This window comes from Eumetopias jubatus, unplaced genomic scaffold, assembly GCF_037043125.1.
Source record: "Eumetopias jubatus isolate StellerSeaLion01/CBP00866 unplaced genomic scaffold, mEumJub1_p1.0 scaffold_8, whole genome shotgun sequence".
NCBI classification, from domain to species: Eukaryota; Metazoa; Chordata; class Mammalia; order Carnivora; family Otariidae; genus Eumetopias; species Eumetopias jubatus.
The window spans coordinates 129842903-129870553 of NW_028274814.1; the positions used below are offsets into that span (position 1 = coordinate 129842903).

At 51.9% G+C, this 27651-nt stretch overlaps 1 protein-coding gene across 1 annotated transcript; it reads left to right on the plus strand.

Moving 5' to 3' along the window:
* Window positions 1–6299: 6299 nt before the first annotated feature.
* On the plus strand, window positions 6300–24822 carry ISX (intestine specific homeobox). Its single transcript, XM_028088610.2, has 4 exons — window positions 6300–6503; window positions 21566–21717; window positions 23626–23739; window positions 24583–24822. The coding sequence occupies exons 1-4, from the start codon at window positions 6311–6313 to the stop codon at window positions 24820–24822; spliced, it is 699 nt and encodes a 232-aa protein (XP_027944411.2). The 5' UTR covers window positions 6300–6310.
* Window positions 24823–27651: the final 2829 nt, after the last annotated feature.

Consider the following 27651-nt stretch of genomic DNA (forward strand, 5'->3'; position numbering starts at 1 on the left):
GCCCCATCTAGAACCTACCTGCGGAAACAGCAATTTCTTCCAGCCCTAGAGAGAAAACTTGCCACGTGGGTCTTACCCAGAGCCAGTGTGTACATCTCAGCACGGTGCTTTCCCAAGGGAGTTTCACGAGTACGGCAAAGGATCATCCAGGCTCATCCGCACCACATCCGTGAGGACTAGCCCCCTACGTGATGCCCCGTGACCATACGGCAAGATTTGAACTCTATAGTAGCTATTGTGGTTTTCCCCCCAAGCCCCTCTTCCCACATCAGCTCGCTTCCCTGGCCACAGTTTAAGACTCGTATTACTTCTAAGCTCATTTGTTTTCTTGTTGCTTTCTGACAGTCTTCATCAAACCAAGAACCACAGTGACAAAATCCACATTTACCCAAGTGAAAACGAACTGACAAAACCAATTTTAACTTGCCAGCAACCCGTTGATAATGGACGAGAAGGTAAATTCAAGGCATCTCTTGGCATTTCAAGAGATTCCCAAACACGCAATTTCCACCAATGTGAAAGTCCCACTCCCCTCTTGGCAACAGCCCCATCCTTTGAAGTATAACCATGAGTCCTAATAGCCTCGGGCAGGGCAATACCCACGGTTAAGGTGGGGGGGTCGTTATCACTTTGTCTCGGCCTGAAAATCGCCTTCCTAAACATAGTAATAAATAAGACAGGCTAACTGAAATACAATTTACAGTAATTATTTTATCTATTTGTCTGCTTGCTGATCATGCCTTCTCTCTGATCTATAACCCTATCAGGCAAGAGTTGGTCTTCATATATTTCTTCCACTTAACCTCGTATCTGACACACAGTGGCACCAAATGAATGTTTGCTGAATGAAGGATCAAATGGAAAATGCCCCAGATCCATGCCACGGACTAACACTCAGAAATGCTAAACTCTAAATCCATTGGTCAGGAGTGGTCCTCTTGCTGGATACAGCTTTCCATAAGGAGAGCTAAATACAGGAAACTGTCACTTACATATGAAACCATTCATCGACTCTGAAGCAGTTCAAGCAGGACCCTGCAAGCCCTATGTCAGTACTGATATTCTGGTCTTCAGAGGTTATGATGACTGGCATTAAATATGTGACGCAAATGAAAGATTTTTAACCATCACACACAACCCAACGTCCAAGCAGACTGCATGTACCTGACCTGGGAGGTGTGACTCAACTTGACCCCAGGTCCAACCCCACTGGTTATCAAACCCCCAGGGGAAAGGCTCTGTGTTCAAAGTGTTGCCTTCCTGACGCAGGGTGCCTCTAGGATCTGCCCAGCCTGCTCGGAAGGACAAGCTCTCATTCCCAAGCAAGGGAGCCTAAGGACCTGATGGACAATGGAAGGGCTTTGAATGCCCTCAGTGGAATCTGGAGTGAAAAAGAATCAAATGTGAGCTCAGAATGGCAGATCTAGGCATCTCCATCCCCCCAGGAGGCCGTTGGCAGAAGCAAGTCTCCAGGGCAAATTTTGCAAGGACAAGGGTGGGAGGGGACCACTGAGAAGCCCTTATCCTCTCACCATACCATCCCCATGGCAGACCACCTTCATGTCATTGTCCCTGAACACGCCCTCTTCTGCACAGGAAGCTCGCACCACAGAATTCCTAATACACAGAGGGCTAGAGCCAGAAAAATTGCTCTGGAGGGAAGTAATAGAGTGGGAGTCCTGCAGACCTCAAATCTCTCAACCGCCAACCCACTGAGGTGTCCGTAGAGATGCTTCTTTGGTAGTTCCTTCTAAAAACTCAGGATTTCTAAATAACTCTAGGAGGCTGTGTGGAGTGCTAGAAAGAGGTTGCAGTTGGGTAACAGCAAGGGCTAGGTCCAAGCCGTGACTCTGCTGCCAGCTAGCTACTAACAAAGAGACCTTGAGTGAGTCAATTCCCTTATCAGGCTTTAATCCCTTCAACTGCACAACAGGAATGACTCCCTGTCCCATGAAGGCTGTGAGCGGCAGAGGCGGGAGCACAGTAATGGCCTTGGGAAGGGTCTCGCTGTGAGACGTGTCCAAGCTGCCCAAAGAGGGGGGTGGTTCTTCCTTCCTTCCCTGCTTCCTCTCTTCCTCTTTACCCCAAATCCCAGGAGGGGCCTACCACACGCGCCAACTGCTCAGGAAGTGCTGCCATCCCTGCACACCTGGGTGCACGCCCCCTCTTGCACAACCTCCCAGAGCAAAACCCACTTGACCCGCCACCTACTTCCCGAAGCAGACACGTCTGGCCTCTCCTCGACAGCAGTCACTCATCTTCCTCCTGACTCACAGACCCTAGTTTTGTCCAGGAACTGAGCAGTAGAATGACCAAGAAAGCCAGCTCCAGCACCATCCCAGGGAGTGAACCCTGAATAATTTCCTCTGTCGTGGTCATTTCCTTCTTTCTGGAAGGGATTGGTTTGAGGGCGGGGACACAGTCCTGGCCAAGGGGAAATAAAAGGAATCTGCTCGGAGACTTCTGGGAAAGGCTTTCCTCCCTGAGAAAAAGAGTGGGGGATGGCAAGCCCGCTTGTGTGTGTATGAGGCCAGAAGCCTGGAGCCTCTGGAACCATCTACCAGCCATGTGGGGACAGGCACAGAGACAAAACCAATGCACTGGGGATGGCAGAGGAGAAAACTGGCAAGTGCCTGGCCCTTGACATTGTTATCATACCTGAATTAACCAGCCCTGGGTCCTCCCACCTGCACACATCGCCAAGCAAACTAACAAACCCCTAGTGTTTGCACCTCTCGTGTTAGGTATTTGGTTACTTACAGCTGAACGCATCCTGATACACACTCCCTCCCAGACACCAACACCCTCAGCCCATAACTTCTCTCCCCTTTGTCCCTGATGTTTGCCTTAACCCTACAGCTCAGTTCATGAACCACTGCTCACAAAAACACCCTGGTTCTGTATTGCCTCCTGGGTGGGGGAGGGCGGGGGGGATGAAATTCACATCTGAAGAAACTAGAGTACCTTCCCTCACCTGGCCGCTCTCTCTGGCTCATCATCCTGTTTTATTTGTCACATTGTCACGCATGGAAATTGGATTGGGCACTTATTTAACATCTCTAGTCTCTAGGTAAGCTCCAGAAGAGGGAGCGTGTCTGTTTGGATCGCAACTGTTGTCCCGGCACTGTAGCCACAGTGGGGCACCTCAGAGCGGGTGCTTCAAAAATAGCTGATGGATGCATAAATGAACAGATGGCTCCAACCTACTTTTCCAGCATGTTCTTCCTAAACACCTCTTCGGAAAATGAAAGCCCTCTCCCATCAATGAAAGGAGGAACAGTGCACCATGCAGGGTGCTTTTACTGGCTTGTGTGTCTTCGAGGAGAATAAACGAGGGAGCCCCCGTGCAATGACACCACTGCCTCTCTCCTTCCTCTGCGTCCAGGCAGCCACCCAAGCTCTGCAGTCCCACCAGAGCCCCTCCTGACCCCCAACCACTTTCCACTTTGTCACACTGGCCCATCTGCAGCCCCAGTCTCCCCTCCCCAACCCCGGCAGGTAAGTCCCTCAGGGCACAGTCTGTGTCTCATTCATCTACACGTCCCTAGTGGTTGGCACACAGTAGATGCTCGAGGCACATTTCTGGAATGAACACAGCGTGAATGCCAGGGCTGTGGCTAGCCATGGGCGACAGGTCGGGAGGAGAGCAAGTGTCCAGGTCCACATGACAAGGGGTGTTTCCTTAACCTGCTGGGGAGTGAGGCTCACCCCCAAGAGAGGTAAAATATAAGGAACTCAAAAGAGGTGCTGAAAATGACAGGTGTAGTAACTCTGGCAACTTCTCTCTCTGGGATTTGGGCCATCTGTACAATGACAGGGTTGGACCAGATGGTCTCTGGGGATTATGGCAAAGGGAGCAGGGTTTGAGAGTAGGACCAACCTGGGTTTCAACACTGCTTCTTTGCTGGTTAGCCGTGTAGCCTTATACCCACCACTCCACCTCTCTGCACACATCTCAGCTGTAAAGCAGCATGGATGACAGCCACCTAATAGGGCCGTGGGGTCGGTTAAATGAGGCAGTGAATGCACAGGCCCTAGCTCCACGGCCTCTCCTCCTGCCCTCACTGCTTCTGCTGCTTCTGTCCCAAAAGTCCCTCTCCTCACTCTTGACCAGCCACCCTCACCCTTTTCTCTGCCCCCAATGGAGGGAAACATGTCCTCGCAATCAACGACTCTTTTAGCCAACCAACGGTGGTCTGACCACTGTGGGACTCTCGCCTTCTGACCTTAACGGTATACAGCAGGCATTTCACTGTGCATTCACCCAACTGGTTCATTTTCCTCCTGGCACAGGGAGAACTCCATTTCCCAGCCCCCTTACATGTAGGCAGGTTCATGTGACTGGGTCTGGCCACAGTATATGAGCAGAAGTTACATTAAGTTACACTTCCACTTCTGACTCATTAAAATTCCTTCCTCTTCCGGGGAAAACTTGGAGGGTGGTAGCATCCCTGTTTGGAAGAAGCCAGATGTCCAACTACATCAGGCTTTGGCATGGGTGAGCAAGGACGCTCCCAAGATTGTAGAGTTGGCTCATTACTGCCTCTCGGAGCCCAGGGCCCCCTAGCTCCATCGGATAGCCTGACGCTCCCAAGGGGTACCGCTTCTAAAGCAGGATGTGTGATCTTTACCTGCTCCCTATCTCAGGGCGAGTCCCTCACTCTCCGGACTCATCCTGCACAGGGAGTCGGGGTCAGCCTTCCCCGCCCCCCACCCTCTGTGAGAAGGTCTGGCTTCCAGTGTCCCAACACGCGTTTACCGTCTCTCCTGAGGCATCTGTCACTCTCGTGCCAACTGGGTCCTTGTGCCCAGCCCGGCATCCTGGAGCTCCCCGGTGGAGTACTTAAATCAGACCGTGCCTTGACATCCACTCTGCCTCCTTGATCTGGGCCCGGAGTTTCCCCACACACACCATAAGAACTCAGAAACGTCTCCTGCTCTGATATTTGCAAGCCCAGGGAAGGACGTCTGACAGGGAGCGCCCATAGCTGACACCCAACAGACTGCACCCCGGCCCAGCCCCCAGCCTCCATGCGACCTATAAACTCTCCTAACTGAGCAAACATGTTCTATTGGGCCTGGGGACACTTCCTGGCCAGCCTGTTCCCAACCTCCCTCGTCCTGCTCGACCTAGCCAGTTCCCCAACATGGCACCTCCCCAGGGCCCCCCCTGCCAACCCTTCAGCTCCACTCTGCCCCCTGCCCCTTCCCCCCAACACCTGCGTCCCCGGCCTTAAGGAGGGTGGAGACTTTCTTCTCTTATCAGCTGTTTTACTGCCCCCTCCTCCCTGATTACATAGTAATTGGGAGCAGAATTCCCCGTAAGGACAGGTGGATGCCTTGTCAGCTCCCAGCCAACAGTTTACGGGACAGCCTGAAAGGGTCCCCTCGGTGCTATCTTGGGGGACAGGTAAGGGGCATGCCAGCCAGGAAGAAGCAGAAAGGACACCAAAAGGAAGGGAGAGTCACCTTGGGCCAGGAGCCTCTGGAGAGGCTTGCGAAGTGAAGGCAGGGAGACCAGAAGGAAGGCCAAAGACACCGGCACTCAGTCCAGCCCTGTCACGGGCAGCCAGCCTGTGGTGGTCCAGAGACCCCGCCCCCCCCACCTAAGCCTGCACCTGCTGGACAGCGGAAGCCCAGGTGCTCCAGAAAGCCCATTCTGGAGTCGAGAGGCAGCAGAACTCAAAGTCCAAGAGGGCTTCTGGGAACACCTTTCAAGCTGCGGGTGGCCCGGATTGGAGTTGGCCCCCTGGGGCCCAAGGGTGGCACTCCAGCCTTCCAGAGGCTGGCCAGAGCCGGCAGGCAAGGGCCACAAGCCAGAGAAAAGGCAAAGGTGGCCTTTCCTCTTCCTTCCAGCTCTTTGCCTTAGTCCTCACTGACAGTGACGTCAGGGACCCTGACCTAGCCTGGGGATTCTGAAAGCGACCACCCCGGAGAAGAGCTCTGGCAGTACAACCGAACCCGGCGTGGCAATGGTGACTCGTGTGACCTCAAGCCCGCAAGAGCTCTGGGCCCACGGGCCTGGGTTACAGCTCCTTCCAGCTCTCCCAGTGTGAGCTGCCTCCTCCGTCCTGGGCCGGGGGTTAGAGCAGCCCATGGAAGTCCATGTGGAGACAGAATCGTGCTTGGAGAATTCGACACCAGGCTCCCTGTGCTCCACCTCCATTTGCCCTTTTGATTCCAGAAGTTCCAGGGGAGGAAGTACGCCACCCTCCGCCAGCATCGCCCTGGGCACACACAAAGTCCCCTTCTGCTTCTCCTCAGAGCCGCCCACAGAGTGCCGCAAGGCAAGCCCTGCCCTCTGCAGGGTATGGAGAGGAAAACCCCGGGGCGCTGGGGGGCCCCCAAGAAGCTGGAGCTGTCCTTCTCCATTGAGGAGATCTTAAAGAGGCCCACCGAGAGGAGCCATGAGGTCAGGCAGGAAGAGGCAGGTGGACAGGACACCGGGCCAGCAGCAGCTATAAGCTCTGGACCAGAGAGGCCCCCACAGGCCCAGCCCCAGGGTAAGTGTCTTCTGGTCATTTCTTTTCCATTCCCAGGGCCCCATGAGCCAGCTGGGCTCAGGCAGAGAAAAAGCTGCTCCATTTCAATAGAACACAAGGCCCCCAAATTCAAAGAGAGGTCAGGTGCTGGGCCAGTCCCTTTCTGTCTAGCCAGGACTGGGGTTTTTCAGATGCAGACCCCAAGGTTCCCTCAGCGGCGGATGCGGGACGCAGGCCTGTTCCTGTAAGCGGGCCATAGCTGACAAAGCCGGCGCCCGTTTATTTACACGGCTTTCCCGCCGCAGTCGGTGCTGTTCTAGAGTCTCCTCTTTCGTGTCAGTAGAAAAGCATGATTACCATAACTTGCCAGAGGAGGGAACTCAGCTGTGAAAGAGAAGAGGTGGATGATGTCCCCACGTTACACAGCCTGAGAGCAGGTCCAGGCTCTGACTGCCCCCAAACACCTGCTCAGTCCAACCCGGTCTTCTTCGTAAGCAGGGTCTAGCCTGCACGTCTTCCCGTGGCTGAAGCTTTGCCTGGGATCTGCCCACCCTGATCACCCTCCCAGGCCAGCAGCCCACCCCAGGGCATGTCCCCAAACAGCAATGACAAGGCAGATCTCAGAGCTGTCCTTGAGAACCAGTTTGAGGAAGGGCATCGAGGTGGACACACGCACCTGCTGGGGGGCAGGAACCCTCCGTGTCACTCTCCGGCCTGCCCTGGCCTGCCGCCTGACCTCAGGAAGGCCCCTTTCTCTCTGGCCTTCGCTTCACCCTCAGGGAATTGGTGGAGTGAGGGAAGATGAAGGCAGCCAGGGAGGTCACAAGGGTCTGCTGGAGCCTGGTTCTCGGTGAGACTGGAGTATCTCACTCCCAGATCTCTCCCCTTTCAACCCCTTGAATCCAAAAGAAAGGCTGGAAAGGCAGCTCAAGGGAGCCCACGATGCCCTCTCCTACCATCACCGAGCCCCGCTGCCTCCCCCAGGTTCAGTCTCCCCAAGACAGGCTTGTGCTTAAGTGCAGGCAAGGGGAAAACCCTGGAGGGCCGCCTGTCCCCTGCAGCTGAGTCTATTATAGGAGAGGGTCCCCAGCTTCATTTCTGGAAGCTCGCTAATATCTTTCAGTGAATTGAGTGAGCATTAGAAACAATTCTGGGAGTCTAACTTGAATCTCCCCTGCTGCAGCTACATAAAATCCATGACTGCCCTCTCTGTCCTATTGGGAGAGAAAGAGAGGCGGGGGAGGGAAAGAGGGAGAGAGGGAGAGAGGAGAAAGGAGAGAGGGAGGAGAGGTCCGATCCCCCTACCAGAGCAGCTGCCCTTCCCCTAGCCTGACAAGGGCTGATGGCAAAAAGGGAGCCACTCATTCTACACCTCCCCCTGAAGATGCTGGCCTGCTCCATGTCCGCTATCCTGTTGGACCCAGAACAGACCCCCAAGTAGGGGGTTTGCCGAAATAGCACACATCAGGATGCGTAGTGCCCTGTAGGTCTCGAGGCACTCCCCTGGCTGCTTCCCATGGAAATGCCACGGTGGTGAGCCCCACCTTATAGATGATGGACCCAAGAAGAGCAGTCACCTGCAGAAACCACGTGAGTAGTTAACACTAGAATTGAACCCCAGTGGCCTGCAACTGTCCACTTGAGATCATTCCGGAATGCGGCTTAAATCTACACATCTCCCACTACGCTGGACTCAAGCATTTCCAAAAGGCTAGTGAAGATCCCGCTGGTGGTTTCCAAAATGCGTGTAAGGACTACGCAGACTGAGCTTATTTATGTCAAGAGTTGTGTAATTATTCCTATGCTAACCTTCTATTTCTGACACATGATACCAGTTATCCATTTATGGTCATGACGTGAGGGTTTCCTTTTTAAATGGATTTATTTATTTAGGTAAAACAAAAAGTCTATTTGGGAAAATGCTAAGCAAATAATAATACAAATGGGATGCCAACATGTCAGAAACTACAAAGGTAACTGGCAGATAGTGCCCACGAGCTGGAGTCTGTGAGACGCTGGGCACGGAGGATGGGGAGCTGGACTCCAGAAATCCGGCTTCTGAGCCCCCATCTGGTGCCACTAATTCACAGGAGGATCTCGAGCAAGCCGCTCCCCTCTCTGGACCTCCGTTTCCCCACCTGGAGCATGAAAGAGCAGGCCTAGACTATTCCTAAGGCTCCTCCCAGCTCAAACGTGCCATGACCAATTCCGTAACAAACTGAAGGCTGGAAAGCTTCGGTGGTGTCACTCGTGGTCACTTTCTGGCAGAGGCTTCCTCCCTGCAGAGAGGGGTGGAGGCTGTCCGTGCCAGGCAGGAGCAGGGTAGCCCGGAGCGATGGGCAAGAGGGCAAATGGCCTCAGCGGCATCTGCCGCCCTGCTCCTTCCCAGGGGCCCAACCCCGCCCAGTGCTTGTTGCTCTTGCTAATGCCTCGCCACCTCTCTGTCCTGCTTTCCTCCGACACACGGGGCCCCTCCAAGAATGGAAGGCAACAGGACCAGAAATGGTGCAACCAGGGCCCCCCGCCCCAGTAATAAAAACAGAGAAATAACGTTAACACTTAAAGGGCCTCGCAGAGGGGTTCGCAAAAGGTGACTGGCAAGCATGCTCTCTCTGTCCCCAACACCTGGACAGCTGGCAAACCTGCACCACTGCAGGCTTAGTACCCCAGACTCTGACTCTGGGTCTAGGGTGGGGCTCAGGAATCTGCATCCTCGCAAGCTCTCCCAAAGGACCCTGATGTAGATGGTCCAAGGACACTCTTGGAGGAGGCTGAGGCCCAGGGAGGCAAATGGCTTGTTCCGAGCTACACAGCTGAAAGGTGCACGTGCGGGGCCCGCTCGGACACCCAGGTCAGGGCCAGTGCCCTGCCTCCCTCGCTTCTCACGGCAGCGACCCTCATGATCTCAGGCTTGGACCCTCTCACGTCTCAAGCCAATGGAAAAATCCAAGAGGGTCTCCCTACTTGAAAGGATGCTGAGCCCAGCTGTCCACTCACTCCTCAGAGAGGCAGCCCCACCCTGAAGCCCAGGACCCTCCAAAGTCACGGGAGGCCCAATCACAAGGAAGCCAGACCCGGGGAAGAGAGAGGTCATCTGTGCCACTGAGGACCCTTTGCAGGAAAATCGTGATGCCAGGGGCAAAGGGGAGGGGAAGGTGAGGAAGAAGCCACCCCAGTGGGTAACCAGGGCAGGGCTTCTGGCTTGTGGGGGGGCTCAGCTCTGTTCTCATCCATTGGGTGCTTACTCCGGTGGTGCTGGGGACTAGAGAGGTGAACAAAGCTGACCCAGGGACCATCCCCCTGGAGCAGGGGTGGGGTCAGCAGTTCGAGAGTCCTGGCAACATCCCCTTGGGGCGGTGTTTCTGTGGTGGAGCTGACCAGGGGCAGGGTGGCATCCTTGGATTTTGAGGGAACCCTATTGCCATGGTCAGCAAAGTTTTTCTGCAAAGGGCCACTTGGACTCTGCCTTCACAGCTGAAATGCAACAATGTGTGACTGAGTGGGTGTGTTTGTATTCTAATACAACTTTATTTATAAAGCCAGCAGAGGGCCAATTGGCCTCGGGCTGCAATTTACCAACCCTGAACCCCTTAGTGTGACATCCAAAGTCCTTCACAGACCTGCCCTGCGGCCTCGGCCTCACCCTCCAGGCACACAGAGTAGCCTGACTTCTGATCTTTCCCTCCCTTTAAACACCTCCACGCCTTCGCCCTGCAAAAGCCACTGCTCCTTCTCCCCTTCTCTCTAGCTCCTTTCCCTCTTCTTTCTGCTCCCCTCCCACCCCACCCCTTCCTTTCCTGGTCCCGTTGTAGCAAATCACCACCATACATGGAGTGGCTTAAAACAACAGAAATTGGTTCTCACAGGTCTGGAGGGCAGAAGTCTGAATGAGCCCCTGGTTTTCCTCTTTCTCCTCTCTCCTCCCCATCCTCCCTCCCCAACCACCCCGTCTGGAACCCAAGGCAGCGGCACTGGTCTGCTCCTGGTCCCGGGAATTGGGAATCCAGGCTCAGGCTGTGGCCAGACCCATGGGTGTCTCATTGCCTTGTGATGAGCAGCTCTGCCTCTCAGACAGGTAGATCCTGGGGCTCCCATCAGAGCAGACAGGAGTGGGGCAGAAAGAGGAGAGCTAAGAGCCTGGAGTCCCCCAGGATAAGTGTGGCTCTGGTCTCTCTCTGCCCCGCGCCCTCTCTCAGTCCCTGCCACCAGAACCTCAGCCTAAGGAGACCATGAAGACACTCCTACAGGGCACCTGAAGGCTGATTCTAGAATTGAGAACCTGGCTGAATCTTAAGCCTGTGGGAGTACAAGGAAGAACAAGTCTTGGTCCCAACTTGCAAAAATATCATTGTCTTCCTGGGGGCTCCCCCAAAAAGCAGACCAGGAGGAAAGGATTGGAGGACAAGGGGTTTATGTGGGACATGCAAGGACACAGCATGGAGGTAGTGAAATCACACAAAGAAGGCATGTGTGATTAAGCCAGTGACCGCTGTGGGAAACTGAAGCTTAAATCCTTTGGGAAATGGAGCAACTATACTCCTCGGAATCATCTGGGCTTTTGAGCGCGGAAATATGCATCCTGGCAGTAGGAAGTTGATCTGGAGCACAGAGAGGTCTGAGGGTTACAAGCAGGGCATTGACAACATTACTCTGATGATAGGGCCGTGGAACATCAGAGCCAGGAGAAATCAGAGTGGACAGGACACACAAAGCATCGGCTGTCATTTAAATTTGATTTATCCATTGTATTCCTCATCCAGGCAAGTGATAAAAAGCGACTAAAATCTACTGAGTGGCAGGCACATCTACTGCTGCACAAGGCATTATCCCCAAACTCAGTGGCTTAAAATAACAATACACATTAATTGCCTCACTCACAGTCTGTGGATTGGGAATTTGGGAGTGACTTCACTGAGGAGCTTTGGCTCAGGGTCCCTTATGGGATTGAAGTAAAAGAAGTCATGTAGGGCTGCAGCCACCTGAAGGCTGGGCCAGAATAAAGGATCGGCTTCCAAGGTGGGCTGGTGAGTTGGTGGCAGCTCAGTTGGCTGAGGAGGAGACCTCAGTTTCTCCCCTACGCGGGGCTCTCCACGTGCCACTAGAGTGTCCTCCCAAAATGGCAGTGGCTTCTCTCAGGGCGAGCTTTCCAAGGGAGAGCGAGCCGAGTGGAAGCTGCGTAGTAAAAGGGTGTCCTTTTTGCATCATTTCACGACCCAGCCTGAGAAAGTTGCTGGCAGCCTTCCCGTTGCGTTCCATTTGCTCTGTGTGTCACTTGAGTTGGGCCCCGTTACGGTTGAAAAGAACTCCTAGGGAAAAGCATCCAAGAAATTGGCAAACCTGTCTTAAAGCCCCCACAGGTGCTTAGTGGGGAGTGGGACGATGTAGAGGACAAAACACAAGCCTGGCCTCTGCTGTCACATAGCTTCTAGTCTAGCAGGGGCGATGAAGAGCCATCCGATAATCATAAGTGAAAGCAGAGGGACAGCTGTGCTAAGTGCCAGGGAGAAGATGACATGGTTCTGAGGGCCTCTGCCAAGGGATGTTTGGTCTGCCAGCAAAGGCTTCCAGAGGAGGTCATGGTTGAGCTGCAGTCGGAAGGCTGAGTGGGGGGAAATGTGGATCCAGAAGGAGGGAGAGGGAGCCCCCAGGGCAAGGACTTGGTGGCGGAGGAGATGTTCAAGGGAGCAAGATGAGGTCTGGGAGCTAGAAAGGAGTCCAGCTGCCCAGGGCCATCAAGGGCATGGTGGGGGATTCTTATTTCTGCTTTGTACCCCAAAAGGAAGGAAGAGCCATCATAGGGTTTTAGGCTGGAAAAGGTGTAATGATCCATATGAATGAGAACTCTCTCAGGTTCCAACTGACAAAAACCATCTCGGGTTAGCTGAAATAGAAAAGGAAATGTGTTGCCTCGGGGAACATTAAGAAGTAGTTTCTCAGACTGAGCCGCGGGAAGGGCAGGATCGTAAGCAGGCTTCAGCCATGATGGGAACCGGAACCAACACCATCAGGTCTGTCCAGCTGCTTCTCTGTGCATCAGCTCAACTTTGCTCCTTCCAAATGACACCCAATCGCTCGGAGAGTGACATCAGCCTCTGTAACTTTCCTTAAGCTCTCTAAAGTCCCAAGTCCAAAAGTCCCAGAGAAGGGACCCATTGGCCAAGCCTGAGTGAGATGCCCACCTCCAGACCAGTCAGCCAAGGCCAGAGCAGGTGGCTGAGAGAAAGGGGTGTGTTTGGGCAGTCTTCTTCTTGCTAATCCTCTTCTCTCACACTGTTCCATGCTGGGATGATGGTTTCTCATTTCAGGGCCCTTATAACTCTTCATAGGTCACCTTCAGTCTCCAGATCTGGAACTCTCTAAGTGATTTTGTTTGTTTGTCTGTTGCTGTTGTTTAATCAATGGTGTGTTCCCAAAGAGGTTTGCTTCCCCAGATGCTCCTCAGAAGGTAGCAGTTGGTAACCCATTTTCACCCAGAAACGGCTCTCCCCACTGTTTACGGGGCCCCGGGGCTTTGCATACCTCTAATCTGAGCACCCTGCATCTCTACACTTGGGTTGGCCACGAAAAGAACAGTTAACTTTCTCCTCCATCCTTGGCAGGAGGCAACTAAATATGGATTCCCCCCCCCCATTGCCTAGGGACTCGTTCTGTGACACTTCCTGTGTCCCAGCATGAAACATGCTCCAGCTCCACAGCCTGTGAGGTCTGACTGTTCCCCTGCGTTGCTGCAAGGACAGATTGGAGAGGAATGGGGGCAGGAGGGGAGAACACACGCACGCGCTCTGAAAGCCCGTGAAATTGGCCCCTTGCCACCCTGACCTGGCCCTCTGTGCCCACCCCCTTCCCCATGTGTGAGTCTCACCAGACCTACACACACCGTCACGAGAATCACGTTGTCATGACACAGATATAGCATATGAACCTGACCAAGTGCTCCGAGAACCCGGAGGAGGGAATAGTGAACTGTGTTCAAGGCCTTCCAGGAAGACTTCAGAGAGGAGGTGACCTCTGAGATGGAGTCAGGCAGAGAAAGGGACAAGACACGCAGGGCAGAGGGAAGCACGTGCAGGGGCCCTGAGGGAGAAAAAGGAGTACTCCTTTTGAGAATCAAAGAAATCCAGCATGGCTGGCATCTAAAAATCCCAGAGCAATGGCAGAGGAGAGGAGGGCAGTAAGGAGACTGAAGGTCAAGTGTGCCAAGCCAGGAACTTTGGCCTTCATTTACGCACAGCAGCATCTTTAAAACCTATGTTCGGGGGAAAGGCGGGCTTCCAGAGATGTAGGGCCAGAGCTGCCGTGGACGAAGGGTTGCTGAGCAAGCTGCACTCCGGGGTCCCCCACATGCATCAACAAGGAGCTCTTCCACTACCTGTTTTGTGGGGCTCCCCTTTAAATAAAGGGTACACCCGCTGTTAAAAAAAGAAAAAAGATACACAAACCACAAGTGCAGGGGAGTGAGTGTATGTGTGTGTGCGTGCACATTGGCTGGGATCCATACATAGAAACGTGCAAGTGAGGCCATGCCTGTGGAAAATAACAATCCTGACTCTGCCAAGAGACCACTCACTGGTCCTCCCTTGGGGGTCAGCAAATCCTCTGCTTCTCGGTGGTCTTCTGGACAATTGTTGCCCTAAGTGGTTTCTTTCTTTTCATCTCTTCCCACCCTGGCTGTATTCTCTTTGCCATTGTTTATTCACGTGAATAATCCTTGTATATTATAGACAAATAGGAAAGACAGATAAACAAAAAGAAGGTAAAAAAATGTAGCTGTAACTCTACCATCTCATCATCTAGTATTAACCACCATTAACATTTTAATAGAAAAATATGTAAACACAAGGAGAAAAACTAAGAGAGATTTTTGTTTTTACAAATGCAGAGGCTGAGGGTGCAAGCCAAAAACGTTCTTTACTTAAATTTATTAAAAAAAGAAAAAAACTGTTGTGTTTCTACAGAGATTCACAACAGACCTTGGAGAGAAGGAAGCATTTGATCGATCTGAGCTTTGATGGATGAGTAGGAGTTCACCAGACACTGAAAGAAGATAGGTATTCCAGGCAGAGGGAACAGCGAGACCAAGCACCTAGAGAATAAAAGGGCATGGCCAATTTGTGGAATCTAGAAATGATCAGGTGGGACTAAAAGAACAACAGAAATGGGAACTGGGGAGAAAGCAGATGATTCTGGAAAGGGAGGACTTGAAGAGCCTTGAATGCCATGCCAAGGAGTTTGCCTTGTACTCTGTGGGCACCAGGGAACCGTAAGAAGTCCACCATGACCAGGCTAGTGAGAAAGGCCCACGCCCAGGTCTGCCCTGGCAGGCTCCTATCCTGTACCCCACCCATCATGTCCAAGCAGTGTCCCCAGCCTGCAGGAAGGCTCAAAAGGGTGCCATGGATCCCCTCCGTGCTTAATCCACTGCCTTAGAAAGACAAGAACAAGGCCCATTTCCAGGGACTTCCTCTAGTAGCAAAGCCCCCCGGGGCCTTTAGCTGAGCAGCCAGGGCCAATTAGCAGACCAAGGAGAAGGAGCAATCAGGGGAGGGAGCCGAGCACAGAGGAGCATCGGTTTATAATTAGGTGGCCTAATCACCTGTGTAAATTGTGTATTTCTTATGATCGATGTGCCAAACAGCTCAGGTTTAATTAAGTTCCGCTGACTCGTTGTCTTTGAAGACCCACTGAAGTGTGATTCACAGCTCACGCAATTAATAACAGGGAGAGGAGCAACTTGAAAGGGGTGGCAGACTGCCACCTTCCTCCGCCCTTCTCCCCACCCACCTCCTGCCCTTCCCTCGTGCCCTTGGCCCCCTGCAGTGGGTGGGCTGCACTGTGGCCACAGGCTCCTTGGCTTCTCTGCCAAGAACCTGGTTAGGAGATGCTGGGCCTGGACAGGGGCTCAAGGATTTTCTCATTCCCAATCCAGTGCTGCTTCCAGAGCTGGGAAAAGGGGAGCCAGCACCCCCATCATCCTCCCCTCTGGGGCGCCCAGGACATCCCAGCCCTTCCTGATGATCAGGAACCTTATCCAGTGCATGGCGGCACTCCCGCATTGAGCTCCTATTTCCAGCTTCTTGTTGCATGAGTTTCCTTCTGGTTCACTGCTGAGTGAGTACCCAGAGCTCCTGGGCCCGTCTCCTCTTCTGGACATCCTCCTCCTGCCCAGGCACCAATGGAGAGGTGGGCCTGGGCCAGTCCACCCTTCTTCTTATTTACCCTAAACGTCCCATTTCCCCAACGCCATCAGAGTCGGCTCCATAGTTGATGGATTCACTCTTTCCCAGAAATATGTGGAAATTATAGGAAATTGCAACAACACAGGGGGAAGCTTAAAGTTCGACCCAGAGTATGACTTTTTCATGAACCCAGTGGGAAAAACCTCTAAAGTAGCACTATTCACTAGAACTTTCTCTGAGGCTGGAAATGTTCTGTACCTATGCTGGCCAATATGGTAGCCACTAGCCACATGTGAGTATTGTGCTATGGCTAGTATGACTAAGAAACTAAACTTTTATTTTAGTTTATTTAAACAGCCACAAGGAGATGGTAGCTACAGTATTGAACACTGCAGATCTAAGGAGCTAAACTTTTAACAAAGTCTTGCCTCTGATCCAAACCTTGTTTCCCTGAAGCCAGGTCCAAGTCTATCTGACTCTCCCCAAACTGCTCTTCTGGTCCGGTCTCATGAGTCAAGTTTCAGGGAGTTCCACTCACTGGGAGTGATCTCAGCTCCAGGACCCCTCCATCCCTACCACTCCTTTTTATAGTCCTCCAATTTGAGGCCATTAAGTCTAGAATAACATCCCAAAAAGGGCTGGGGGACAATCAGTATTGACTATCTGCACCCTCAAGAACCCACAGTCAGTCTCGGGGGAGAAGCTTTGGCATTCTGAGTCCTGCAGGCTGGTAGCTTTGGGGCTCAGCCTCCAACTCTCTACGAGTGTGGATTTGGGACGTGTCTGTTTATTCCCTGGAGAAGTCACTACAGCCATTGGACACATACACATGCACACACACACACACATTCATCACCATCATCATCACCATCACCACCATCATCATCATCACCATCACCATCACCACCGTCATCATCATCACTGTCATCATCATCATCATCATCGTCACTATTATCCTCATCATCACCATCATCACCATCATCATCATCACCATCATCATCACCATCACCACCATCAACATCATCATCACTGTCATCATCATCACCATCACTACCATCATCATCATCACCATCATCATCACCATCACCACCATCATCATCATCATCACCATCATCATTTCATCATCATCACCACTATCATCATCTGTCAAAGACGAACATCTATCCTGAGAATGTGTAGTTCAGAACTAATATGAAAACATATTTTTCTAACTGACCAGTAATTTGCAGGCAGCCCACTCTCCACAAAGTCAGAGATCACTTATTATGCAGAAAAGAAGTATATCCTTTCCTTCTTCACCCCACCTCCAAATTATGCCCTCCGGTCCTGCCAGAAATAGGGAAAAGCCACATGTATCTTAACAATTGCTCCTTTAGTTACACAAATGGAAGCATTGAAAAAATTATTCTATTAAGGAGTCTATTCTTAGTCATGAACGCTTGTTTGCCTAAGTTTCCTTCTGGAGAGAATGGAGGAGGTGCCTTCTTTTTGTCATCATCTACATTCTGTTTCTAATCCTCTGTTCTCTGTGGTGGTTGCTTTCTCAAGTTCTGGTCTGCACCCTACATTCTCTGTCTGGGGTCCCCCACTCCATAGCTCTGTACTCCCAGAAGAATCCTAACTCCATACTGTTTTGGACACTGCAATTTGCCCAGCCAATCTGGAATCTTCTATCCTGTGAATTTTTTTGCAATGTCCTATAGAGCTGCACAGTATTACTATCACCTAAAATACTGGCCTTGTGAGTGAATGAATGAATGCAATACTGTCAGCACGGCTCATTCCTTTCTGTACTCCCGCAGACAGGCCCCCGGTGCCTACGAGATGCTGGGCACAGAGGACATATTCAGTAAAACTCGGCAATGGGTTAACATTGCCATCTCTTTCTGCATCAATTCTGATTGGCTTCAGTTCTACCCTAAACACACTGCTAGCTCTAAACATAGAATAAATACCTCTTCTTAAAATTTTTAAAAAGAAGGTACACTAGGGGAGGGAAAGGGGATAGGGAAGGAGAGAGATCAGGTCCAATCAGGTGGTTCACAGTCCAAGAGCTTGCTCTAGCGGATGATAATGTCTGAGACTTCACAGTCTGTGACCACCAAGAATCTCCCAAAAGTCAGTGAAATGAGTCAAAGTCTTTTGAGGGAAGAGAAAGATTAACAACAAGCTTGAGGGGTAGTAGGGAAGAGTGAGACCAAAGGCAGACTATGAAATGCCATTTCTGTCACTGAGGCAGCTGGGCCTGGTTCATCCCAGAGATGAGGAGTAGTAGCTTCAGCAGAAATCTCTCCTCTCTGGCCCTCACCCTCCACCAAGCAAACTGGTTCCCCGGGCAGGCCCAAGGCAAGGTGTTTTAAGCCGTTCAGCCTCCACCTGAAGAGAAAGAGAATTACAGGATGTCAGGGTGTATTTGGCTTGCTCCCCTCCCCCATTCCACAGATGGGGAGACTGAGGCCCAGGAGGTAAATGAAATGTGGCCCAAGTTGTAAAGTTCAGGAACAGAGCTCATTTCCTTCTAGCAAATGATAGCAGGATGGATAACAAGCATGCACACAATGCACACACACACCACACACATGCACACACATACACACACACAAGACACATATGCACGCACACACAACACACACACACCCCACACACAACACCTACACAACACACACATGCGCACACATGTACGTATACACACGCCACATGTGCACGCATGCACACACACACACTCTTTGGTTGTTAAACCAACACAACTGAAATCTACTCTTCACCCAGTGTCAGCTCCAATTCATAGCCTGCAGTGGTTTTACCTCTTATGTGGAAGGAATAAGACAGGCAGCTAGGTGGGAGAAAAGAGAACTCAGCAGGATTTCAGATCCCCACCCTCTTTTCTTGTCATCCCATCTGACCCGTAACATCTGACATTGGTCCTCAAAAGTGAAGGGGATTTGGGGAGGGGGTTTGTACCTTTCCTACAATTCCTAAAATTACATCACATGGACTTTGTTCCAAGTAAAACTAGAATTGCAGCCCTGTCCTCAGAAGTGCATGGTCAGGAAAACAAACCCACCACCATCTGATTCCATCCTTCCTCCACCGTCTGTGACCCTTGTCCCTATCAGGGGGTACAGGGGAGGCTGCAAGTGGACCATCTTCCTTACTCTTCTTGCTTCCCTGGCCCTTCTCCAGAGCAGCTGTCCCAAAGCCTTCTTCATCCTTCCTGCCTTAACCCCTCCACCTCTCTCACTCTCTGCTGGAGACCTGACTTCCGACTCACCTGCCCTGAAACTCACACGATACCCTCACCTGTGTAGTGAGTGTCTATGACCAGTCTGTCCCGTAGCTGCCCCATCCAGAGCCCTCTCACTCCCTTGGTCTTCAGACGTGGTCCAGGCTACTCTCTGAAACATCTCCCCAGCTTCCCCCTCCCCTTCTAGCACCTTCTCAAGACTTGAATTCTTCTCCTACTTATTGCTGCCACTTCTCCCCAACCATTCATGCCTCCATCCACTTTAATTCAACGTATATTGTCTGAATCTTTACGAAGTATCAGATGCCACTTTGGGTGTGTTTGGGGAAATGCAAACATAGGTCCTCTTTCCTTGGCTTCTGCCATCATAATTTTACCCAAGTAGTCTTTCTGTGGTCCTCAATGTCCTCCTAAATGCCAAATTCAGGACCACATGCCTCAAATTCATCTCAGAACAAGACAAGCTAAATATACATATGTGCATGCATGCAGGCCAAGGTCAAGGTCCAGCACCACTCCTGGCATATAATAGCTGTTCAATAAACACACTGATATTTTCTGACTTTTCTTCCTCTTCACCCTCTCTTGTTTTTAATTCTATTCTCACTCCTTTCTAAAGTTCTGTTCCCCAAGTGTTTGCTTGGGTACTGCTAGTGTCTGAGCTTCCTCTGGCTCAGGTCAGGTTCCCCAGAGAACAGAGTGACATAGAGATTTGCTGGAGAACATTTACTGGGGGCTTTTCATGATGTTATCATGTCCTTTCTGTTTTACTCCCAGGACCATACACTCTCTCTCCAGCTAGCAACTGCCATTCTTCCTCCACGTGCCCAGCACACCTTTGTGGACTTGTCTGCAGCTGTTGCCTCTCCTTTGGCCCCCTTCCACTGCCCACCGAGCCCTCATTGCCTGTTCCATGGAACCGCTATGACCATTCTCTGTCCCTGTTAGAACTAATCTATCCCCAGCATGGACACAGCTGAGCCTCTTTCTTGAGACAGTTTCTTCACTGGGTGTCCTCCTTTTCCTCCTATCTTGGGGGGAACGAAAGAGTGCGTGTGTGTGCATGCGTGCATATGTGGCATGTGTATACATACATGTGTGTACATGTGTGTGTTGTGTATGTGTTGTGGGGGGGGGTTGTTGTGTGTGCATGCATGGTGTCCCTCGCTGGTTTCTCTTGGTTCCCTCATGGGCTGCTGAGCCTCTACTCAGCGGAGGGGCCCAGCTTATCCCTAGACCCCCCACTCTTCACATGCATTTCGTGCCTGAGTGATCTCAGCCATGCCCAGACTACCAAAGCCATACCCTTCCCAAATTTGAACCACAGTCCTGAGATCCACTTTGAGCTCCAAACATATATTCATCCGCCTATTCGAGAGTTGTTTTGAATACCCAATAGGCATCTCAAAGTTCACACGTCCCAGTAGAAGAGCTGATGCCCCATCATACACACACATGCACAGACCTGGCTTCACAGGCACAGGTGGGACCAGTGTAGTTGCCACAGTACTGCATACAGATGGAAGCCTGGCACTTGGGGTTAATGCTTATGGTCATCTTAAAATTCTTAATAATTTTACGTGTGAATCTGTGCTTTGTAAGTGAAGTTCAGTGGGACCAGGAAGCAAGCACCAGGGCCCTGAAGCCTTGACTCAATGCTCAATGCCCCTCTTACCACTTCCTTGCTTCCCTGGGATGGGCTCTAGGCCACTTGTTTCCCCATCCCTACCCAGTGACCACCGCCTCCTCCATCCCGTGTGATTCCAGGGATGGGAGGGGTGTCAGGATATGGATGGGAGGAAGGTCAAAGGTATATGCAACCCGGATGCCAAGTCAACAGGTGGGCCCTCGGTCCCTGTGAGGGTCCACACTTACCCTATTAGTATCCTTGTGTCCAAGGGAGCATGAACTTACACAGCAAATTTAAAAACCTAAGCAAACAACAAGAACAACAACAAAAACACACTGACAGTTCAAGAGAGAGAATGCAAAAGAAAATAAATAGCTTTTTTCCTGCTTTCTTGGACAAAAGCACCACATTTTCATTTTACATTAGGCCCCAGAGCTGATGTAGCCAGCCCTGAGTGGACACGAGGCTGGAGAGTCAGACTGGAAACAGGTTGTAAGGGACTGACTACTGTAGAGTTCAGTCTTTACTTTGTAGGCTAAGGCTGGCAAGATTTTCCTGTAAAGGGCCAGATGGTAATTATTCTAGGCTTTGCAGACCATATGGTATCTGTTGCAACTATTCAAAGCTGCTTGCAAAAGCAGCCATAGACAATACATAAACCAATGGGAGGGCTGTTCCAATAAAACTTTATTTACAAAAACAAACAGTGGGCCAGATTTGACCCTCAGGCTATAGTTTGCCATGCCCTGCTGTAGACAAGGGTGAGTCATTGAAGGCATCTGAGCAGCAAAAAGGACAGTCACAAGGGTTTCTAGAAAGTTACCTTGACCCCCACTGTTCAGGATGGATCAGAGGGGCCAACCTGGGGCAGGGTTTCTATTGCAAAATATTGCAAAACTCCAAGCTGAGGAGCCAGTAGCAAGACTCTGTAGTGGGCAGCAGGGGTTGAAAGAGTGAAACCAAGTAACACAAAAGCCTCACCAGAGCGCCAACAGCAAGATCACTAACCCAACTTGAACCCTCTTCCATCCAGAGGAAAGAAAAAGCAAGCGGAGGGTCCGAACCACCTTCACCAGCGAGCAGCTGCATGAGCTAGAGAAGATCTTCCACTTCACCCACTACCCAGACGTCCACATCCGCAACAAGCTGGCAGCCAGGATCAACCTCCCAGAAGCTCGGGTGCAGGTACAGCTGTCCCCATCCTCAGCCCCCAACCTCAATGCTTTGGGGGCCATGGATGAGACCCTGTGGATCATGAACCCTCCAGGGCTGCCCCATCTGAAATTTCCCATTGCCTTTATCCCTTGAATACAGTCACATTTGCCAAATATTATTTCCAGGAAATGAGGTCACCAACTACAAGATGGTTTCTCTCTTTAAGAGGTGGAAATGGAAGATGAACCATGAGAGACGATGGACTCTGAAAAACAAACTGAGGGTTCTAGAGGGGAGGGGGGTGGGGGATGGGTTAGCCTGGTGATGGGTATTAAGGAGGGCACGTTCTGCGTGGAGCACTGGGTGTTATACGCAAACAATGAATCATGGAACAGTACATCAAAAACTAATGATGTAATGTATGGTGATTAACATAACATAATAAAAAATTTAAAAAAAAAAAGAGGCGGAAATGGAGCCAGGTGGCATCAGTGATGGCCATTGATATCTGCTTCCTGCCTTCCCTCTCGACCTGGCTGTAGTTCCAGAGGATGGCCCACCATGCAGCCCCATTCACAATATAGATCTTGACAATCTAGACCAGTGGTCATCAAAGACCAGTGGCCTTTTTCTGTAAAAGGCCAGATGGTAATTATGCTGGGCTTTGTGAGGCCATGCGGTCACTGTCTAAAACGTTATTGATGAGCTCTACAATTTGAATTTGGTATAATTTACATGTGTCACAAATAGTCTTCTCCTTTCTATCTTTCTTCCCAACTGTTTAAAAATGCGAAAGCCATGCTTAGCTCATGGGCCATACAAAAACTGGGAGGAAGGCCAGATTTATCCTGCAGGCCTTAGTTTGCCAAGCCCTGATCCAGACTCCATGGGTGTCACTTTGAAGACAGCACAGAGGTGTGGAAAGGGCCATCCGGGGTCGGAGATCTACCTAATCCAGAATCTGTCATTTCTTCCCCTTGGGGTGTCTGTGGCTTCTTCTGTGGTTAGAGATACAGTAGCCCCTTGTCAATCACCAAGGGCATGTCCTGCCTCTTTGCACACTCCCAGTTTTGCAAGTACCACTCTAGCAAATCCAAATCCAATCGTGGCACTGTTGATTGGCTCTAAAACACTTCTCTACGTCACTCTCTTTTTCTTTTTCCATCAAATTTGATGGACTCATTCCAAATTCAAAAATCTGAGCCAGGGCCCAGGTCAACATTTTACTCTGGATTTTAACCCAACCTACTTTTCTTCTGGCTAAGGACCACCGCTGTTTTAGCCTTCTCACTTTCCCTTCCCATTTAGAATCAGTCAGGAGCTACGTGGATAGCACCTGCATCCGCTGTAAAGCTGCCTCGGCAGAATGGCCAAGAACAAACACCCATGTGTCAGGGACAGCCAGGGCACTGGTGAAGACAGGGAGCTGCCAATATTCAACCTATAGCTGCCCAGGGGCCCACAGGGGGTTGCGAGCTGGTGGCCTGCCAGCAGGAAACAGCCCACAGATGAGTTTTATTTGATCTGCACCGTGTTTTTCAATATCAAAGCGTTCACATAAAAATTGAGATTTCCGCCTTAGATATTGGATGGGCCTGTGATGCCAGGCTCGCATATCTATAGGATGCTTGCTGGCTGAAGCTGAGATGCTGCGCCCTCACGCTCTGTTCCCCACGGACCCCACTGCTCCTACTTATATGGCATCCAGCTGCTGCACTCGGGCATGAGCCCCTGGCACCCCAGGCACTGAAGGTTCTGATCCCCGGTCCCCTCTCAGAGGGCAGACCTCCAGAGCCAAGGTAATCCTGATGCCACGGAGCTTTCTAAACTGTAAAGTGCCAGGCCCTGGGAAAGCATCAGGATCACACTTTTTGGGGAAGGTACTGGATAGAGAGAAGCCCTGCAGCTGATCTCCATCCTCTCTCTCGCCCACCCCAGATCTGGTTCCAGAACCAGCGCGCCAAGTGGCGGAAGCAGAAGACCGGCAGCCCGGGGGCTCCGCAGCAGTTAAGCGAGGCCCACTTGGCCCTGGCCACGAACCCGGACATGGCCGTGAGTGGCTGAGGCACCAAGGGAGAGTTGGGGGGGGGCCCTCTCTGCAAACATCCCACCCAGAACAAGAAGCAAGGAACCCTGGGGGCTCTGCATACAGTAAAGAGTACAAGGGAGACTCTTCCAGAAAGAGCATGACCAAGAGTGCACTGGATGTCTGTGGGACCTGGGACAAGACGCTGCCCCTCTTTGTCCCCACATCCTCATTCCCTGAGTGACAATCACTGTGCCTCTCCTTCCTCCAGAGACAGGCTTGTATTATTGGGCAGGACTTCACAGTCTAAGGACCAGGCAGGCAGGGAGTAAGGGCAGGTGCCCGGAGGTTGAGCAGGTAGGCGCTGGAGTCAGACTGGAAGGTTGGAATCTCAGCTCTGCACTTAGCAGCAGTGTGGCCCAGAAGAGTCACTCGGCCCCTCTGAGGAAAGTAGTAGTTCGATGAGGGTGAAATCGCTGAGACATGAAAAGGTTTGGCATGAGCATGGGCCGTCCGTGGGGTCCATGCCTACCGGATGGTGCGCCAGCCATACACAGCACAGACGCTCCTGGGGTCAGAGGTTCGCGCATGCCCGCAGTGACACTGTGAGGTAGGATGTCTTTATTTATCCACATTTTGCTAATGCAGAAACTGGGCACTGAGAAGCAAAGTGACTTTTTCACATCAAGCAAGTCCTATAAATGCCAGGATGAGGACCAGGTTTACCCCAGGGCACACGTTTCTCCCCAACGTGGTCCCCTACCCACCCTGAGCTGTCCAAGTCCTGGGGGAAAGGTTGGGAAGCCGCGGGACAGCCCCAGGTGAAGCCTAGGACTCACTTCTCTCTCCTGATTTCCCCCTTGTGACAGGGCCCCAGGCTGCAGCCCTCTGCTTTGCCCCAGCTGGCTCTCCCCACCGGGTGCTATCCACCAGCTCCCAGCCAGCCGGCCTCTGCCTGGTGTGCCGGCCAGGTCACCCTCCTGCCATACCACCTGTGGGAGACACAGCCTCTCGTAGGCCCTCTCATCCAGCCGACCTGCATCCCTGCTCTGTGCTGCCTCCCACCTGCAAACCCCAAATGGGGCAGGCCCTGTGCCACCTCAACATAGGGATCGAATCACCTCTTGGCAATGGCGCCGCTCCCCTCTCCAGGTGAAGACAAGTGGCAGGAGGGTGCCCAGGCTTCTGGAGGAATCCATCTCACCATCCAAAGATGACCCTGAGCACGCCCGCAGGGAAGTTTGCACTGGACTCAGCAGCAAAGTGAGGAATACAGGAGCTCTCTTCGCTCCTCCCAAGGTTGCCCTCCTGGCTCAGAAGACAGAGGCTGTGTGAGATCCCCAGATGAGCTCTGGACCAAAGACGGCATCGTCTGGCACTCCTGCTTCTTCTAACTCACTGTGTGACCTCCAGATGGTCAGTCACCCCCTCTGGACGTCATCTCTAACACAGACAGTTGGACAAGGTGACTTCCGAGGGCCCTTCTGGCTCTTCCTTGGTGAGGTGAACCATGATGAGAACAGAGGCAGAGAGGAGGCCAAGGAGGGGTTGCCTCTACATTCATGCATGACACATTCATTGAGCACCTACTGAGTACTCTATAAATGGAACTGGATCTGGATACAAACAACCAAGGCTCCACCCCCAGAAGCTCAGTCCACTTTGGCCCAAGGGGCATGCTGAGCTTCCCCTGCAAGCAGAATGTGCGCTCCATGACCTTGCTGTTGGCCCAGTGACCTTGCCATTGGTCCATGCCTAACAAATTCTGTATGGCTTTGATGTGAATATACAAACTGGGAGAGAAATATAGGGAAAGTTTTTTTTAATTTAAGACAGAATGTAGTGACTTTGGTTATCCTGCTGGACTGGGGAGGGATGCTACATTTCCGGTCTGAATAAAGAATATGACAGGAAGCTCTCTTCAGAGTTTATTTCCCAGGACTAGTGCGAGGGACCAGCTGGAAGGCCAGCCTCCCTCTGTTGTGAAGAGCCTAAGGACTCTGCCGTTTCCTTGCAGTGAGTCCTTGGGCAAATCACAGGTCTGGTCTGAGTCTCAGTTTCCATATCTGTAAAACAGAGGTAGTAAGTCCCACCTGCCGGCCTCGAAGAGCAACTGGGAGGCTCTGAAGGGGAGAGGAACTGCACATCAAGTGTGAGGTTCAAGCCCATTGTGGAGCGATGGCATTGTCCCCAGATCCCACTAGGAAAAGGGTTGTTTGGGTCCAGGCCCTGGAATATGCCACCCCTACTCCCAGGGAGGCCACCCTTGACCTTCCCTTCGGCCTGAGCTCTGCCGAGAGGTACCCTGCTGCGGAGGACAGGGCCTGCTTCTCCTAACTAGGCAGGCTGGACTGACCTCTGTGCACAAATCAGAAGTTTGGGTAATCTGTCCCCAAATTCCAGAACCTCTGCAATCCGGCCCGGTCCCTGATGCAGCCAGGAGTCAGATGGGGAGTCAGGAAGCTTGGGTCTTAGTCCTGTCCTCCATCTGATTTGCTGTAGAAGCTTGCCACCCGAACCCTCTGGGCCTCACTTTCTCACCTATAAACTGGAGGTAGCCCCACACAGCTCTGCCCTCAGGCATGCAATATGCCCAAATCCGACTACAGCCCACAAACGGGATGTGCTTTGTAAACTTAGAAGTGCCAAACCGCTCAGAGCCCATGAATGCTATCACCAACAGACACCTAGTCTCCAGCAAGCTCGAGATGAAAGAAGGCTAAGGGCTGGGAGAGCAAAAGAGCCGATTAACAGAGGGTGGGGCTGGGACCATGCTCATAAAAACACCACCGCAGTGGCTGGAGCAGGGGGTGGGAGACATCTGCTTCCCAGCTGTCTCTCTCAGTCCCCCAAGGGCATCCACTGGGTGCACCTCAGCCAGCCTGACCGTGACTCCTCCGCCCTGGTGCTGCACCACCTCGTTCCATCCCTTGCTGGGGTTCACCCCACATCCTCTGCTGCAGCACCCCCTCAACTTATGAATGCCCCCATTCCTTCTCTCTAGCTTCCAGGCCATCTCCTGGGAGCTGGAGGAAAAGTCAATAGCTCCCCCACCCCTCAGGGTCATGGAAACCCTAGGCCAGGCAGGGGACTCCCCATCTAGACCTCTTGCAGCCATTTCTCAGGCCCTGGCGACATGAGGGTCATGGACAAGATCGCAGATGCCCCACCTTCCAGGTGGAATGAAAAGGCACAGGTCCGCTCTGCTCTGGGCTACCCGTGTAAGTCTGGGCTCTCCAAAGAAACAAAACTGTATGTATATTTTTTTCCTTAGTATGAGGAGTTGGCCCTCACGATTATGGAGACCGAGAAGCCCCATGGTCTGCAGTCCTCAAGCCAAAGACCCAGGAGAGAGCAGACGGCACAAGCTCTAGTCGGAGTCCGAAGGCAGGAGGAGACCAAAGTCCCAGCTCAGAGGCAGGCAGAGAGCCGGTTCTCCCTTCCTCCACCTTTCTGTTCCGTTCAGGCCTCACGTTCAGCCACACTAGGTAGAGCAATCTGCTATTCTCAGTCTACCGTTCAAATGTGAATTGCATCCACTGCAACCTCTCAGGTGCACCCATAATAACACTTGGCCAAATATCCGGCCACCCCGTGGCCCCAGTCAAGTTGACATAAAATTAACCGTCACAATCCCCACCCCTTTCCCAGTTACATACCCTCCTCCCCCTAGCATCCTCCAGAAACGGGGTTTTGCCAACCATAAGAGGTTCAGGTGACCAGAGCATCTCAGGTACAGTACTGATTTAAAGTTGATTTGGGGGGAGCAACTCTTCCTCCCTAGGGATTTATGTTCTCCCCGTAAGAGCTGTGTTGTTCCCTTACCTTATATCTGTGGTGCAAAGGAATCACTTTAGAACCCACACCAGCTGTGTGACCTGGGAAAGAGACATGTCCCCTCTGTAGAACAGTTTCTGGTCTTTCAGGGTTTCTGTGAC

Bases quoted from the DNA above. Each gene is read 5' to 3' on its own strand.
- ISX (XM_028088610.2), top strand. From the start codon at position 6,311: ATGGAGAGGAAAACCCCGGGGCGCTGGGGGGCCCCCAAGAAGCTGGAG. The intron at 6,504-21,565 runs GTAAGTGTCTTC...TCTTCCATCCAG, and splicing joins CCCACAGGCCCAGCCCCAGG to AGGAAAGAAAAAGCAAGCGG. The intron at 21,718-23,625 runs GTACAGCTGTCC...CGCCCACCCCAG, and splicing joins TCCCAGAAGCTCGGGTGCAG to ATCTGGTTCCAGAACCAGCG.